The sequence below is a fragment of the Ranitomeya variabilis genome, chromosome 7, assembly GCF_051348905.1.
Source record: "Ranitomeya variabilis isolate aRanVar5 chromosome 7, aRanVar5.hap1, whole genome shotgun sequence".
NCBI classification, from domain to species: Eukaryota; Metazoa; Chordata; class Amphibia; order Anura; family Dendrobatidae; genus Ranitomeya; species Ranitomeya variabilis.
Window position 1 is genome coordinate 27,423,123 of NC_135238.1, and position 17,580 is coordinate 27,440,702.

Consider the following 17,580-nt stretch of genomic DNA (forward strand, 5'->3'; position numbering starts at 1 on the left):
CACAAAGGCTCTTTTCAGAGCCACCAAATCCTCCCACAAATGAGCTGACTCCTGAACGGTCCTTTTCTGCGCGTATTCTCCATATACGGAGCGCGGTCACGATCAGTAACAGACGGCGGCTGCTGCTTCCGATATTGTAGGTGATCAGCGATAGTATAATAACCGTTCCGCACCTTCTCTATTCTCACCCAGTCCAAAAGTGTCCGACATCTATAACATAACCGACGTTTTAAAAAACAGGGTAAAGTGTGTACAGTGCACAACCCGGGTCTGCACAACCAACAACAACGATGCACAACCGGATCTGCTGTTTCTGTACAGCGCAGAAGTAAATGGGGTGGATCTGCAGGAACGCGATCACTAAGGAGTTAATGGAGCAAAAGTAATCGGTGAGTAGTCGGTTCCTGAGCTCGGTTCTTTATGCTGATGTTTCGTGGTCATTTACCGATCCGCTGGTGGATTTGAAATTCCCGCTCAGTTGCTGCTCGCGCTCCTGAGGATCATACCCGATCGCAATCTGCTGTCGTAGGCGCTGGGTCCTAGTGCCGCCTCTGCAGTCTTGCGGCTTTAGGTTGTTCTCTTGTGTTCTGATCGGAGATCTCTGCGCTTAGTGTCTGTTAATAACCTCATTGGTCCCCCAGATCGGTGATGGCGCCTTTATGTGAATCTATTCTGCCTGACACTGATCGGAGCAGATCCCTCCCCCGTGCGCTGCGATGGTCGCTACAGATCACATTTGTGGTGGGTGGGTCGTTGTGTAATTATCGTATATTTGAGATTTCCCATCTTCTCTAGGGCTGGAGACGCCGGGGGTCTGGTTACATGCAGCTCCCTGCTCTGTAATGGCCTCCAGTCCGGTAGCACGGTGGCACAGTGGTTAGCACAGCATCCTTGCAGCGCTGGGGTCCTTGGGTTCAAGCCCCCACTACACACTTGCTTTACAGAAGCGGCGACTTCCCCCACCCGAGACCCGGCAGCGTCACATCAGGCTCCTGGCTTTCTCTCTCTCTCTCTCAGGGAGAGATGATCAATCCTTCATGTCAGCACCTCTCCAGAATGAGGCTGATGTACTAGTTTTTCTAGGCACCGCCATCTGCACGTGGGGTGCTGCTGTAATCTTTCATCATCCTCATTTTCCCTCTGCACATTTCCACATCCAGCCAAGTGATCGCGGGGTCCAGTATACTCATCAGAATTGGCGATATTTCGATATGTAGCAAAGGAGCAGTGGTGTAAAAATTTGGGGGACATTCTGAGGGCACCTCAAAAGTTGTGCCCCTCCAAAAAAAATGCCCCCGGCCCTGATGACCTTAACATTTCTAAAAAAATCTGAAAACATTACCCCACACTCTTGAATTGTTCCTCTACATACCCTGAAAATTTGGGGTCGATAGACACAAACCTGGCTGAGCAGTGAACCTGCGCGCCATAGGCTTCAATGGGCAGGGTAGCTTCGGGGGCTTTTTGCTCTGCCCAGTTTGGGTCTATCAACTTCAAATTTTCACAGTGTGTAGAGAGCATTTTTTTTTTTTGCGGGGGGGGGGGGTCATAACTTTTGTGGTGCCCTCAAAGTGCCACCCTATTTTTTTTTTACACTATTGGTTCGCTAGGGGTACTCTACACACCCTGGAAATTTGGGGATCATAGCCCAAAACAGGGCTGAGCAGTGATCCGCCAAATTGACCTTGCCCAAAAGTTAAGCCCCCCGGCCCCGTTAACCCCCAAAATTCTGAAGAAAGTACCCCACACTCTTGAATTGGTGGAAGTGGTGTAGGCGCTCAAGCGCCAGGGCCGCACTCTCTACGGCTTCCGAGGTTAATTGTGTTCTCTTCTGTCCTGACAACCCAAAGGCTCTTATCAGAGCCGCCCACATCTTCTACTAGAGAAGCTGCACCTGACTGCTAGGATCTGACTTCTGCTCTCCCCTGGTGATGTCGCTGTAATGCTGGTAGAATGCTCATCAGTGCCAACTTTACTCTCCGCGTACTACGGAGTCGAAAACCTTAAATTGTGGCGGATGGTAATTCTGACGCGGTCCCGGGTAACGTCCTCTGATGCTGGGGGGGGGGGGGGGCGGATGGTTCTGTTGCTCCTTTCAGAGCCCCCCTCATTTATAAGGAAAAGCTATGATCTCCGCTGTGTGATGCGGAATCGGATATTTGCTGTAATATGTGCCAGCGGCGGCTAAACCAGAAAATCATCGGATGAAATCTCTACAGCGCGATATACATTTATATTTCAGCACTGGACGCTTACTGCACTATACCGCTCACCGCTCTATCACAGTATGCAGCACTATATGGGGGTACAAAGAACTGTTCGGAAAGAGACATTACTATATAGAGGTATTTATTTCTACATGGAAGGTTTACAGCCGTATGTGGGATTTCTACATTATAGGGGGCATACAGCGGTATACAGATGTGCACTGCATTGTTATATGGAGGTATACAGCGTTACACGGGGATTCCAGCACCATCTGGAGATATTCCTGCACTATATGGAGTGTAACATGTCGGGCGCTGCACTGTAACTACCTGCATAATGTGGCACAATCATTTGTCAGTAAGTTGCTGTATATGGGGGTACTCTGCACTATACAGATGAATAACAGCACTATATTGGAGTATACTGCAGCGCATGAAGGGTAAACAGAAGTACATGAACACATACAGCACTATGTGAGGGGAAGCCTCCCGCCTGGCTCACTACAACAAGCGCTCCACCATCACCTCCCGGGAGATCCAGACCGCCGTGCGCCTGCTGCTGCCCGGAGAGCTGGCCAAGCACGCCGTGTCCGAGGGCACCAAGGCCGTCACCAAGTACACCAGCGCCAAGTGATCTGCTCCTTCCTCTGCTCCTCACCCCAAAGGCTCTTCTAAGAGCCACCCACACCCTCACTAGAAGAGCTGCTGCCGCTCCGGTTTCCTCTCCCCGAGGTGCTGCTCTCACCCGGGACTCTGCGTCTGGTGATGGGAAATTAATATTGACGAGGGAGATGAGAAAACCTTGTCGGGAATAATCTGGGCATTTCTGGGTGAGTTGCTGTGTATTCAGGGACTTCTCTTATTTAACCCCTTGCTGCACAGATCTCGGCATTCTGGGGGAACATTTATTATGATTCCGTGTCCCCCACATGCTGTGATGTAACCGTCTGTCTGACCCGGAGACGATCAGATCTTCCCTTTCCCGTCACAATCAGTATTGTGGAGACGATATACTGGTCAGGGACGTGTCCTACAAGAGACATTTCAGGGAAGACCAGTTCTGCTCTCCCAGCAGATCCCACCATGTCTCCCCATTACAGATCCGTCCTACGGCTACAGGCAGGAGGTCTGTGATGGGAAATGGACGATCATGTGTAGGAGATTGCTGAGAGTTCCCTGCTCAGAACATTACACTGTGGTGTCAGGATCTCACAGGTCAGGCAGTCACATTATCGGCCGTCACATCCTCCTCACAGGATTCCTGCTCAGTTAGTGATCCTCCTTCTGTTCTATCACTTTTCCTCCCCCCGCTTCATCCAGTGTCAGGACAGGCGGCTCTCGGGCAATATATCCACATGTAGAAGCTCCGAGAATGAGGAGGGGAACAGCGAATCGTAGGAGAAATATCCCGATATAATCGCAGGATAAGATCCTCTAGCACCAGATGTAATCATGTATAACGGATGTCACAGATCTCGGTGGAGACTGTTCAGGGTGACAAATGGAGAAGCCAAAAACAATGAGTCAGACCCAAACATCAATCACCATCATCAAAAACGAAAATAGTGGGTCCATCAATGATCAGGTGCCACCATTTGCCCGGAAAGCAAAGGGTTAATATGACAGGAGATAAAATCACTGCAGTGCAGAGAGCTCCGATCACAAGTCTGACTGTAAGATGCCCCAAGTACTGGTGACTCCCACCATAGCACAAATGTCACTAATGCCGGGAATATAAGGACTGATCTCCAGCAGCTGCAGAAAGATCCGAGAATAAAGAGGAAGTGGGATTAGTCCTGGCGTTCATGTAATATAATATTATATATGAAAACCGAAGATCCTGAGGACGGGGCTGGTGTCAGGCTGTGTATATGCCGGTGTGAGATCCCCTGTGCGGCTGCCTGTGATATCAGCAGTGGTCGCAGCCTGGGCCGTGTCCGTTATATCCTCCTGACATATACTGGGGCCCGGTCTGCTCCCATTACTATCTCCCGTCGTTCATCTTGGAACTGGTTCCGCTGACGTCGGGTGATGCGGTGTCTTCATATTGAGCTATAAAATATAATACGGTTTTCCAGGGAAATGGGCTGTACAGTAATATTTTCCTGATCAGATCCGTGCGGGTTGAATAGGGCAGCGAATATCCACAGGGAATGTGGCTGTATGAGGCGGCTGGATAGATGGACGCCCTGTGTACCGGGTACGGAGACTCCTGTGTGATGACCACGTCCTGGACACTAATGTTTGGATGGATGGCGCCTCTGAAGGTTATTATAACCTCACCAGGATAATAATGGCGACCGATCCCCGAGTTTGGGGGCAGACAGCTGGGAGGACTCGGTATTATCAGCGATCGCCGCTACCAGCAGAGGGGGCGGTAATCCGACGGACAAAGAAAAGTGATTGAGCGGGAAGTTCAAAACCACCAACGGATCTGTAATCAGCCAATGAGCGAGAGACATCCGCAGGCGCCGACCAATCCCAGACACAGGAATATCCGCCTCCATTTAACTCCTCAGTGGCCGTGTGTGAGCTGCTCCCCACTATACACTTGCTTTACAGAAGCGGCGACTTCCCCCACCCGAGACCCGGCAGCGTCACATCAGGCTCCTGGCAGAACATAGGAGACTTGTCTTAGTCGGGCAGTGATAGGATCAGCGCGGACACCACAGGGAATCTGCACAGGATAATAAGCGGGTGAGTGAGGAGCCTCCTCTTGTGCAGATGGAGCGGAGGAGAAGCACTGACAGGGATTAACCCCTCTCCCGCCAGCCTGTCAGTGCAATTTATGGCTGATAGAAAACACAAGTCCAACTAGTGCAAACTACAAATCAGCAGAATGTTTATGCACTTTCTTCTGCTCCAAGACAAATATCTGCTTTCACCCCTTATCTATTCTGTTCACAACAAACGTTTTCTATTGGGTGAGAAACTCATTTGAGCAATGGAGAGGTAATAAGCTCCGCCCTCTGCAGCTCATTGGTGGTTCTCCAAGTCTCTTCCCCATTGGCAGCTTCAGATTCATCCAACGACAGGAGAGGAGGGCGGGGCAGCAGACTATATAAGGAGACACAACACAGTCTCTTCTCCACACGATTTTCTGTCTTTAAAACACAAATCTGACGTTATCGCCATCATGTCAGGACGCGGCAAACAAGGAGGAAAAGTTCGCGCTAAAGCCAAGACCCGCTCATCCCGGGCAGGACTGCAGTTCCCAGTCGGCCGTGTGCACAGGCTTCTTCGCAAGGGCAACTACGCCGAGAGAGTCGGCGCCGGCGCTCCGGTCTATCTGGCCGCTGTGCTGGAGTATCTGACCGCCGAGATCCTGGAATTGGCCGGCAATGCTGCCCGGGACAACAAGAAGACCCGCATCATCCCCCGTCACCTGCAGCTGGCGGTGCGCAATGACGAGGAGCTGAACAGGCTGCTGGGTGGGGTGACCATTGCCCAGGGGGGCGTCCTGCCCAACATCCAGGCCGTGCTGCTGCCCAAGAAGACCGAGAGCAGCAAGAAGAGCAAGTGAGCGCTGCCGCCAATCTCTACAAAACCAAAGGCTCTTCTAAGAGCCACCCACACCGTCACCACAAGAGCCGGCGCCGCCTATCTCGGGGTCCTCACATGAGGCTGATAGTTAATACACCATTGCCTCCACCAGTTCGTACGTTGGTGCACATATCCACAGAATAGTAAGAAATTAGTTAATCCCACATGAAGTCTCAGGCCCTCAGGTGGAGTGTCGTGACGTCTGTGAAGTGTGTCTGATACTCCGCGGTGAGGTCTAGTTAGCACGTCCCGGAGTATCGAGGGATGGCGGTGCTGCCGGTGATTCTCCACATTATTGACGACTGCTTGTCTCGGAGGACGATCCCGTGTGCGACAACTCTGTAGGGCAGGTCTCCGCGCTGTTCTCTGTTGTGATGTCCCCTATCAGCAGTGACCGGTAATAATCCTCCGGAGATAATGAGCGGGAAATTCAAATGCCCCAACGGATTCTGTAATCAGACAATGAGCGGGAAACCTCGGTAAAGCTCAGCCTTCAGTGATGTACATAGACGTCTCTCCTCCCCCGTTTAACTCCTTACTTGCCGTTTTCCAGCTGATTTCCTTTTCTTTACCAGAGTATCCACAGATGCGGCACCTTCACCCCGGGCCCCGGCAGCGCTGTGTCCCCTATACACTGCACACAATGTATACACTGTATACGCTGTGTATATACATATACAGTACAGAAGCTGTAGGGAGCAGAACCAACACCTGTGTCCCCCCATACTCTGCACAAATTGGATATATATTTACGGGACAAGAACTGCAGGGAGCGTAGCCCCCTCCTGTGTCCCCCCCCATACACAGCACACACTGGATATTTATATACAGAACAAGAGCTGCAGGAAGCTGAGCCCCTGCCTGTGTTCCCCCCCCATACACTGCACAAACTGGACATATATCTACATGACAGGACCTCAAAACACGCCCCTGCGGTTGCCTGACCTCGAAGCACACTTCCATGGTTGTTGGATCTTGAAATGCGCCATCGCGGCTGTCAGACCTCAAAACATGCCACAGCTGCCGGACCTTGAAACACACCGTTGCTGCTGTCTGACATCGAAGCGCACCTCCGTGGCTGTCTGACCTCAAAACGGACCTCCGTGGCTGTCGGACCTCGAATTGCGCCACCGTGGCTGCCTGACCTCAAAAAGGACCTCCGCGCCTGTCAGACCTCAAAACGCATTGCCGCGACTGTCGGACCTCAAAACACATCTCTGCGGCTGTCGGATATCTAAATGCACCTCCTTGGCTGTTGGACTCCGAAACGCGCAGCAGCCGCTGTCGTACGTCGAAATGCACACCCGTCGCTGTCAGACTTCGAATCGCACTGCTGCGGCTGTCAGACATCGAAATGCAGGTACGCGGCTGTCTGACATTGAAATGCACCTATATGGCAGTTAGAACTCGTGAAGCACCGCAATGGCTGTCAGACCTCAAAATACAACTTTGCGGCTGTCATACCTCACAAAGCTCCACAGCTGTCGGACCTCAAAATGCACTGCCACGGCTGTCGGACCTCAAAACTTGCCGCGGATGCTGGACCTCGAAACACGCTGCGGCTATCGGACCTTGAAACACACCGCTGTGGCTGTCTGACCTCAAAACGCACTGCCGCGGCTGTCTAACCTCGATTCACATCTCAGCGGCTGTCGGACTTCGAAGCGTGCCACCGCAGCTGTCGGATCTCAAAACGCACTGCCTCAGCTGGCGGACCTAAAAATGCGTCGAAATGCACCTCTGTGGCTGGCGGACCTCGAAACGCGTCCCCGCAGCTATCGGTCCTCGAAGCGCACCACAGCGGATGCTGGACCTCAAAACGCGCTGCCACGGCTGTGAGACCTCAAAACGCACTGCTGCAGCTGTCGACCTCGAAACGCGCCGCGGCTGCTTGATCTCTAAACACACCTCCGTGGCTGTCAGACCTCAAAACGCGTCACCGCAGCTGTCGGACCTTGAAATGCGTCGCTGCGGCTGTCAGACCTCGAAACACATCTCCGTGGCTGTCGGACATAGAAATACACCTCCATGGCTGTCGAACGACCTCAAAACGCACCATCGCGGCTGTCGGACCTCAAAATGTGCCACTCGTCGCCGCAGCTTTCCGACCTCAAAACACATCCTTCTGGCTGTCGAACATCGAAATGCACCTCTGTGACTTTTGGACCTCAAAATGCACCTCCACGGCTGTCGAACCTTTAAATACATCCCTGCGGCTGTCGGACCTCGTAACGCACCATTTCAGCTGTTGGACCTCAAAACGCATCCCTGCAGCTGTCGGACATCGATATGCACCTCAGTTGCTGTCGGACCTCAAAATGCACCTCCGTTTCTGTCGGACCTCAGGAATCATCCCTGCTATTGGACCTCAAAATGCATTGCCGTGGCTGTCGGACCTCAAAAATGCGTTGCTGCGGTTGTCGGACCTTGAAACACATCTCCATGCGGCTGTTGGACATCAAAATGCACCTCTGTGGCTATTGGATCTCAAAATGCACTTCCGTGGTGTCGGACCTCGAATGCGCAACCGCGGCTGTCGGACCTCGAAACGCGCCGCCAGTCGCCACGGCTGCCGGACATCGAAACACATCTCTGCGGCTTTCGGACATCGATATGCACCTCCGTGGCTGTCGGACCTCAAAATGCACTACCGTTGCTGCCAGACCTCGAACGCGCAACCTCGGCTGTCGTATCTCGAAATGTGTATATGTCGCTGTGACCTCGAAACGCATCCCTGCTGTTGTCGTACATCGAAATGCACCTCCGTGGCTGTCAGAGCCCGAAACGCGCCGCCGCGGCTATTGGACCCCAAAATGCGCAGCCGTGGCTGTCGGACCTTGAAACGCGCCGCCGCGTCTCCAGGACTTCGAGACACACCACCGCGGCTGTCGGACATCAAAACGCACCTCCGCGGCTGTCGGAACTCAAATCTCACCTCCGCAACTGCCGGGACTAAAATGGCACCGCCGCGTCAGTCGGACCTCGAAATGTGCCACCACGGCTGCTGAACCACGAAACGCACCGCCGCGGCTACTAGACCTGGAAACGCACTTTTGCAGCAGTCAGGCCTGAAAACGCGCCGCCGCACCTGTTGGACCTCATAACGCGTCGCCATGGCTGCCGGATCTCGAAACGCACTGCCGAGGCTGTCAGACTTGAAAAAGCACCTCCACGGCTGGCAGTCTTCAAAACGCACCTCCACGGCTGTCGTACCTCAGAAAACACCACCACAGCTGTCGGACCTCGAAATGTGCCGCCACGGCCAGACATTGAAACACACCGCTGTGGCTTCTGGACCTCGAAACGCACTGCCACGGCTGTAGGACCTCAAGATGTGTTGCTGCGGCTGATGGACCTCGAAACGTGCCGCTGCGACTGTCGAACCTCAAAACGCACCGCAGTGGCTGTCGGACCTTGAAACGCGCCACCGCAGCTGTCGTTCCTCGAAACGTGCCACTGCGGCAGCTTGACCTCAAAATGCACCTCCCGGCTTTCGGACCTCGAAAGGCGCCTCCGCGACTAATGGTCCTTAAAACGCCCCACTGTGGCTGTCAGACCTCGAAATGCACCGCCGAGGCTGTCAGACTTCAAAAAGCACCTCTCCGCTACGGTTGAGGAACATCGAAAAGCACCGCCGCGGCTGTCGGAACTAGAAACTCAGCTCCTACGGCTGTTGTACCTCAAAACACTGTTGCAGCAGTCAGATCTCGAAATGTGCCGCCACGTCTGCCAGACCTCGAAACACATCTCAGCGGCTGTCGGACCTTGAAATGCACCACCGCTGCAGTCAGATCTTGAAACGAACCTGCGAGGCTGTTGGAACTCGAAACGCACCTTCCCGGCTGTCGGACGTCTAAACGCATCTCTCGGACTGTCGGACCCCGAAATGCGTCACCGCTGCTACCGGACCTCGAAACGAGCCGCTGCAGCTACCGGACCACGAAACACGCCACCGCTGCTGTCGGCCCTCGAAAATGCACCTCCACAGCTGTTGGACCTAGAAATGCGCTGCCCTGCTGCCAGATCTCCAAACGTACTGCCGTGGCTGCTGGACCTCGAGATGCAACGCTGCGGCTGTCTGACTTTAAAATACGCTGCCGAGACTGCCAGACTGTGAAAAGCTTTGCCACAGCTGTTTAACCTCAAAACACACCGCCTCGACTGCCTGACCTGGAAATGCACCGCCTCTGCTGTTGAACCTCAAAATTCACCGCCTCGGCTGCCAGACCTAACGACGCAGCTCTGCTGCTGTCAGACCTTAAAACGCACCACTGCTGCTACCGGACTCGAAACGAGCCACCACGGCTGCTGGACCTCGAAACTCACCACCGCTGCTGTCGGACCTCAAAACTTTCTGACGCAGCAGTTTGACCTCAAAAGGCGCAGTTTTGGCTATCGGTCTTCGAAACCTGCCGCCACGGCTGCTGGACCTCGACACGCACCACCGTGACTGCCGGACGTCAAAACGCACCGCCGCTGCTGTTGGACCTGGAAACACACCACCACGGCTGCTGGACCTCAAAATGCACCACTGCTGCTGTCAGATCTCGAAGCGCGCCGCTGCAGCTGTCGGATCTCGAAACGCACCACAGCTTCTGTCGGAACCCAAAATGTGGTGCTGCGGCTGTCAGACCTCGAAACGCACTTCCACGGCTGTCGAACCTCGAAACACACCTCCGCGGCTGTCGGAACTCGAAATGTACCTCCACGGATGTCGGACCTCGAAACGCACCTGCTCGGCTGTCGGACCTCGAAACACACCGTGACTTTGGTAAAGGTGTTTACTGTTTGGCTAAGGATTCCTATATGTCCCAAATATTGGAGATGGGAGCTTCCCTAACGTGCCCTTACACTATAGGGCTGCCATCTAGCAGAAGCTCAGGTTCCATCTCAGACGCTCTGGTTACAAGTGAACGAGTCGGGCTTTTCCAGGCCTTATTTAACTTGTCTTTGTGACTGTGACCGGCCAGTGGCATTAAATCCTTCTTACTGTGAAGCCCAAACTGTGCAATGGGGACACCGATCCCTCCAAACAGAATGGAAAAGACTGGCTGGAGCACACAACAATGGAAAAGCAAATGGCAGGCGGGGAAGATGCTGGGGACCGGCAGGAGCGCCAACCAGAATGGGCCACTGGGGTCATAAAGAAGATGGACTTGGAGAACATAATATATTCCCTGTCGAAAAACAGCGATTAATTTCCCTAGACTCCCCTGTCACTGCTGCAGGACGTCAAAGCCATCTTGGGGGGGGGGGGGGGGGGGGAATGCACGATGCAGATTGCTACTGATGTGGATGTTTACGGGATTTTTCTTCATCGGATTTCACTGCAAAAATACAGTGCCCTACTGGGACCCAGAAGCCATCCTACAGCTACTCAGTAACCGACCTGCAGCATTTAATGGGTTCACTGCCCTAACGTCTAAGAAGGAAGTCCTGGTTGTAAAAAAGTAAATGCCTCTGGCACTATAGAGGACGATGTAGTAGGGATTATTTTTCTGTTACACTGGTTTTTAACCCTCTTGCTGCCAGTATAGTTTTCACATTAAGACGAACAATTAAAAAGAAGCAAAAAAAAAACCTAATAATTTGTACTTTAAAATTAAGGGCACATTCCTGTAATTTTGTATTATTAAAGCATAACATGATATATAAAAAATGCATAAAATGTGTCTTTCTAGGTTGTGATTTGTACATGAGGTAATGGCATAGATGAACATTTAATCACCAGATGTTGATATGATGAAATATCTCTTCTAATTTCACTTGCTTCTTTCAGCCTTCCAAATCTCCATTAGTGGAAGACTTTCATGGTAAAATGAACAATTGTTAATCATTACATTACACTGAGGTTGGGTCGCTCTGGGGGTATCACATTGTATAGGGTGTAACTGTGGGTGCATCATAATTTGTGTGTGCGTGTGGGGTAACTTAGGGCATCATACTGTTTTGGGAGTAACTGGGGATTTCATACCCCTACATAACTGTGGGGGCATCCTACTGTGTGGTTATCTTGCTGTGTAGGGGGCATCATACTATGTGGAGCGTCATTTTGGGGGCAGCATACTGTGTGTGGGGGTAACTGGGGGCATCATACTAAGTAGGGAAAACTGGGGGGGGGGGAGGCATCATACATTGTGGAGGGTATGATCCACCATGATATGGAACAGTGATGACAATATTTGGGATACTTTCAATCACAATGGAAGGAAATTGCATATAATACAAGTTAGAAAGATAATTGCAGAAAATGAACAATGAGCGGGAAATTCAATCTTCCCAACAGTTTTGTGTTCAGCCAATCAGCAGAGGAAGGGAGGGGCTAATGTAGATTCTGGAAGACCCGTCCCGGAAACGCGTCATCTCTGCAGTTCTCTCTCTGGTCCATTCAACCTCCTAAAGGAGGAGTCCGTGCGGCTCAGGCATCAGTTTTTATTAACTACAGAAGATGTCTGGTCGCGGTAAAGGAGGAAAAGGTCTCGGGAAGGGCGGCGCTAAGCGGCACAGGAAGGTGCTCCGTGATAACATCCAGGGCATCACCAAGCCTGCCATCCGGCGTCTAGCTCGCAGAGGAGGCGTCAAGCGCATCTCCGGCCTCATCTATGAGGAGACTCGCGGTGTCCTGAAAGTCTTCCTGGAGAACGTGATCCGTGAGGCCGTCACCTACACCGAGCACGCCAAGAGGAAGACCGTCACCGCCATGGACGTGGTGTACGCGCTCAAGCGCCAGGGCCGCACTCTCTACGGCTTCGGAGGTTAATTGTGTTCTCTTCTGTCCTGACAACCCAAAGGCTCTTATCAGAGCCGCCCACATCTTCTATGAGAGGCTGCAATTCCCTATTCCTGCGCTCTGGTTCCTGGTGGGTTTTAAAGTTAATGTTTAGAAACCTTTACTGAGACACTAACATCTACCTGCAGGGCTCCTCTTACTTTCCTGTGATCTTATGTCTCCTGTACGCTGGTGACTTCTCTATTAGAACGCTCGTGTGATATTCATCAATGAACAAGGCAAACATGTGCAGAACGAAGGATGATAACCCTGCTCCGCGGTTCCGGTACCGTCCTCTGATGCTGGACATGGGCGGATGTTTCTGTTGCAGCTTCGGGTGTTTGAAATTCTCGCCTTGTGGCTTCAGTTCCTTCCTGCAGCTCGTGGTGTCTGGACGATGTTTGTGTGCAATGATGGCTTGTTCTGGGGTGCCTCAAATGTATTTATGGTTTCCAGATAAGGGAGCAATACTCACTGGATAGCAGAGCTGGAGTTCAGCAGAGCTGTGGCTTCCCGGTCGAAGGAGAGAAGCCGCATTATCCAGATTCTGGGATGTGTCCACAGTGTGTGATCTGGGACTAGGGTCTTTTCCGATATCTTGACCTAGAAAGACTAACCTGGTTTTCCCAAGCAGATCCCTCTACAGCTCTAATAACGGGGCAACTCCCGGCGTTTTCTAAATCTGTTAAGATGCTGTCCTAAGATCCTGCTCTTATTGGGCGCTGATTAGTATCGGGCTCGGCGTCTCTGCAGGGTACAATATCCCCTGTGCGGCTGCCTGTAGTATCGGTCACAGCCTGGGACGTGTCTTCTATACTCTCCCCTCTTATATTCCTCCCCGTCTTTCCATACTGGAGCCGGCACCGCGGACTTCGGGTGATGCGGTTTCTTCTCATTGATCTATGACATAAGCCTAACAGATTTATGGGGGATATATCCGCACACTGCCTCCCAGAGACCCCTCTATGCACACAGTACAAACCCCGGTGTGATGCGGTTATTACAGTCCTGCCGTGAGGTGAATGTGTTGATTCTGAAAAATGATATTATACTGAACGGGGGGCAGCGAATATTCACAGGGAATGTGGCTGTATGAGGCAGCTGGATAGATGGACGCCCTGTGTACCGGGTACGGAGACTCCTGTGTGATGACCACGTCCTGGACACTAATGTTTGGATGGCGCCTCTGAAGACTATTATAACCTCACGAGAATAATAATGGCGACCGATAAGAAAACTCATTCCCGTGTTTGGGGGCAGACAGCTGGGAGGGCAGGACCCGGTATTATCAGCGGGGTAGAGCTGCCCCCACCGGTATACACAGCGACCGCCGCTACCAGCAGAGGGGCCGGTAATAATCCGACGGACAAAGAACAGAGATTGAGCGGGAAATTCAAAACCAGCAACGGATCTGTAATCGGCCAATGAGAGAGAGACATCCGCAGGCGCCGACCAATCCCAGATACAGGAATATCCGCCTCCATTTAACTCCTTCGTGGCCGTGTGTTCTGATCCCCACTACACACTTGCTTTACAGAAGCGGCGACTCAAAGAGAGATGATCAATCCTTCATGTCAGCACCTCTCCAGAATGAGGCTGATGTACTAGATTTTCTAGGCACCGCCATCTGCACGTGGGGTGCTGCTGTAATCTCTTTCATCATCCTCATTTTTCCTCTGCACGTTTCCACATCCAGCCAAGTGATCGCGGGGAACAGTATACTCATCAGAATTGGCGATACTTCGATATGTAGCAAAGGAGCAGTGGTGTAAAAATTTGGGGGGCATTCTGAGGGCACCTCAAAAAAATGCCCCTGGCCCTGATGACCCCAAAACTTCAGAAAAAATCTGAAAACATTACCCCACACTCTTGAATTGTTCCTCTACACACACTGAGCAGTGACCCCCCCCCCAAAAAAAAAATAAATAAATAACCTTGTGCACTTTAGACGGCACTGTGGGGAGTCACTGCTCAACCCGGTTTGGGGCTATAAACTCAATATTTTCAGGGTGTGTAGAGTTCCCCTAGCTCCAGTGGACCAGTAGTGTAAATTTTTTTTTGGGGGTGCATTGTGAGGGCACCCCAAAAGTTGTGCCCCCCCCCCCCCTCAAAAAAAAAATGCTCCCTCTCAGCCCCAGCCTCATTGACCCCCAAAATTCTGAAATTATACCCTACACAAATTGATTGATTAAATTGCTTCAGGAACTTCAACAAAGCAGGAAATTCAAAATCCTTAACCGCCCCGTGTGCAGCCAATCAGCAGAGGAAGGGGAGGAGCTAGTATTAATCGCTAAGGAATGTGAAGTTCCCGCTCAGTGGCTGATGATGACTTTTCTTTTTTTTGTCTTTCTGTAACACCTAGTTTCAGGACGGACAGATGTCGGGAAATGCGTTTGTGTGGAGCGATCACTGGTCACTTATGTACCATACTGGAGACTAATGGATAATGGAAATATCCAGGTCCTATGTATGTATGTATGTATATATATATATATATATATATATATATATATATATATATATATATATATATATATATATATATATATATATGTATATGTATATATATATATATATATATATATATGTATATATATATGTATATATATATGTATATATATATGTATATATATATATATATATATATATATATATATATATATATACATACATATATATATACATACATATATATATATATATATATATATATATATATATATATATATATATATATATATATATATATACATACATATATATATATATATATATATATATATATACATACATATATATATATATATATATATATATATATATATATATATATATATATACATACATATATATATATATATATATATATATATATATATATATATATATATATACATACATATATATATATATATATATATATATATATATATATATATATACATACATATATATATATATATATATATATATATATATATATATATATATATATATATATATATATATATATATATATATATATATATATATATATATATATATATATATACATACAGGACTGGAGCTGCAGGGAGCGGAGCCACCACCTGCTCCATACACTACTCACTCAATGCTCTATATTTGATGCATACAATGATCTATATACTGTACACACCACACTATACTATACACCATACTATACGCTGCTCTATATACTGTACACTCTGGCCTATATACTGTACACTGCTCTATATACTGTACACTCTGGTCTATATACTGTGTACTCTGCTGTGTATACTGTACACCCCGCTCTAGATACTGTATACTCTGAATTAGAGCCACAAAAACCACTCAAATTATCTAATAAATCAAATGTACAACAAAATTATATAAAATTGAGTATATAGACAAGAAAGAGAGTGCTCTGTGAGAAACGGGTGATTACTCCCCAGACCAAGAGAACAGCCCGACAACCAGACAATGGATCCCCAGAGAGACACCATACAGAGGATAGATTTTAAAAAATGCCTTTATTGAATTTATATGGCAATATAAGTATATAAAAACAAACAATGGTGCGCATAATAGGACGGAATCAACCATATAATAGCTCAAATAACTCATAGTGGCACTGGCAGACCCTCCCATATATATATCAGGTTTATTTCAGGATATATATATAAAAGTGCAATAAAAGAAAGTGCAACAGTGCAAAAATATACTATTATAAAACACACCTAAAATGCACATAATATGTGCTATACATACATGTATATATAACTGTCAAAAAAGTGCAATGTGCTTATATCAAATCAATCCAATGTAACAACACCCTCCATATAGCAACAACACCGAGGGTCAAAATTAAGGTGCACAGTGCAAGGGAAAATAATTATAGCAATGATACTAATCCTGAGTATTACCTTGGAAGAGGGGGAAGGGTCGCCACGTCCTATATGCTGCACTCCTACGCACGTTTCGGACTTTTGTCCTTCATCAGGTTTGTTTTTATATACTTATATTGCCATATAAATTCAATAAAGGCATTTTTTAAAATCTATCCCCTGTATCGTGTCTCTCTGGGGATCCATTGTCTGGTTGTTGGGCTGTTCTCTATACTGTACACTGCTGTATATACTGTACACTCTCTATTTTCAGTGACACTTATTACACTGCGGATCTGGGCTGTGCAGATGTGATGTTGTGCACTATATATACTATATACAGCTGTGCTCTGTGTGGACGCTGGATTTTGTGTCTCCGCTTTTCTCCCAATATTCCCCTTTTGCACAATAGTGGGGGACACATAAATCCGTTAATATTTCACAGTTTCCTCCCCGGAGAGTCGCACTGTCAGAGCTCTTCCCTCCATTACAGGCCGCAGCGGTCACAGCTTCACACGGGGTAAGACACGATATCAGGCAGGTGATTGCAATCAGCCCCCGATGTGGATCATCTACTGATGTGGAACACGGGTCCCCCCCCAATACTCTGCACATACGGGGTACAGTGATATCACAGGTCAGGGAGGGGGCAGTCAGTGGAGGCCGTCGCCTGTGTTACCCTTCTGGGCTCTCAGCAGCTCCAGCTCGTCCCCACATCGTACAATCAGCTTCCTGTACGATAGACATTGGAGTAAAGATCCCTGTGATGGTGACAAGAGCCGGGAATAGGAGGAACGAGCTCCCGCAGCAGATTTATCTCCCCGGCTACACAGCGATGTGCAGATCGGGAGGACGGCGGCGATGATCCCGGGATTTCCTCTCCGCTCTTTCCCAGATTTTCTACTAGTGACGGCTACAAACGGTCGGTGGAGATGTTGGAGAAGGAGAAGCGACGGAGGAAGCGCGGTCTGCTGTCCGGTGTTTGCCGGTAAAGGGCTTTTATTCCGGGCAGGGAAGCACAAGGGGAGAGCGGAGCTTCACTCGGACTCAGCTGGGAGGAGGCGGGGCCTGTGTCCACTGTCAGCCAATAGATGCTCAGGACGGTCAGCTCAGCAGCCAATCAGTGCGCAGTAAGCCTGTACATATAACAGGCGCCTCCAGCTCCGGCCTCAGTGTTTTCCTTCCTATCAGGAGA

At 49.6% G+C, this 17,580-nt stretch overlaps 1 protein-coding gene across 1 annotated transcript; it reads left to right on the forward strand.

Annotated features, from left to right (window-relative positions):
- The first annotated feature begins 5,329 nt into the window (after positions 1-5,329).
- On the forward strand, positions 5,330-5,809 carry LOC143784778 (histone H2A type 1-like). Its single transcript, XM_077273377.1, has one exon. The coding sequence runs from the start codon at positions 5,344-5,346 to the stop codon at positions 5,728-5,730; it is 387 nt and encodes a 128-aa protein (XP_077129492.1). The 5' UTR covers positions 5,330-5,343; the 3' UTR covers positions 5,731-5,809.
- Positions 5,810-17,580: the final 11,771 nt, after the last annotated feature.

Excerpts from the sequence above, each read along its gene's own strand:
- LOC143784778 (XM_077273377.1), top strand. The coding sequence starts at position 5,344 with ATGTCAGGACGCGGCAAACAAGGAGGAAAAGTTCGCGCTAAAGCCAAG.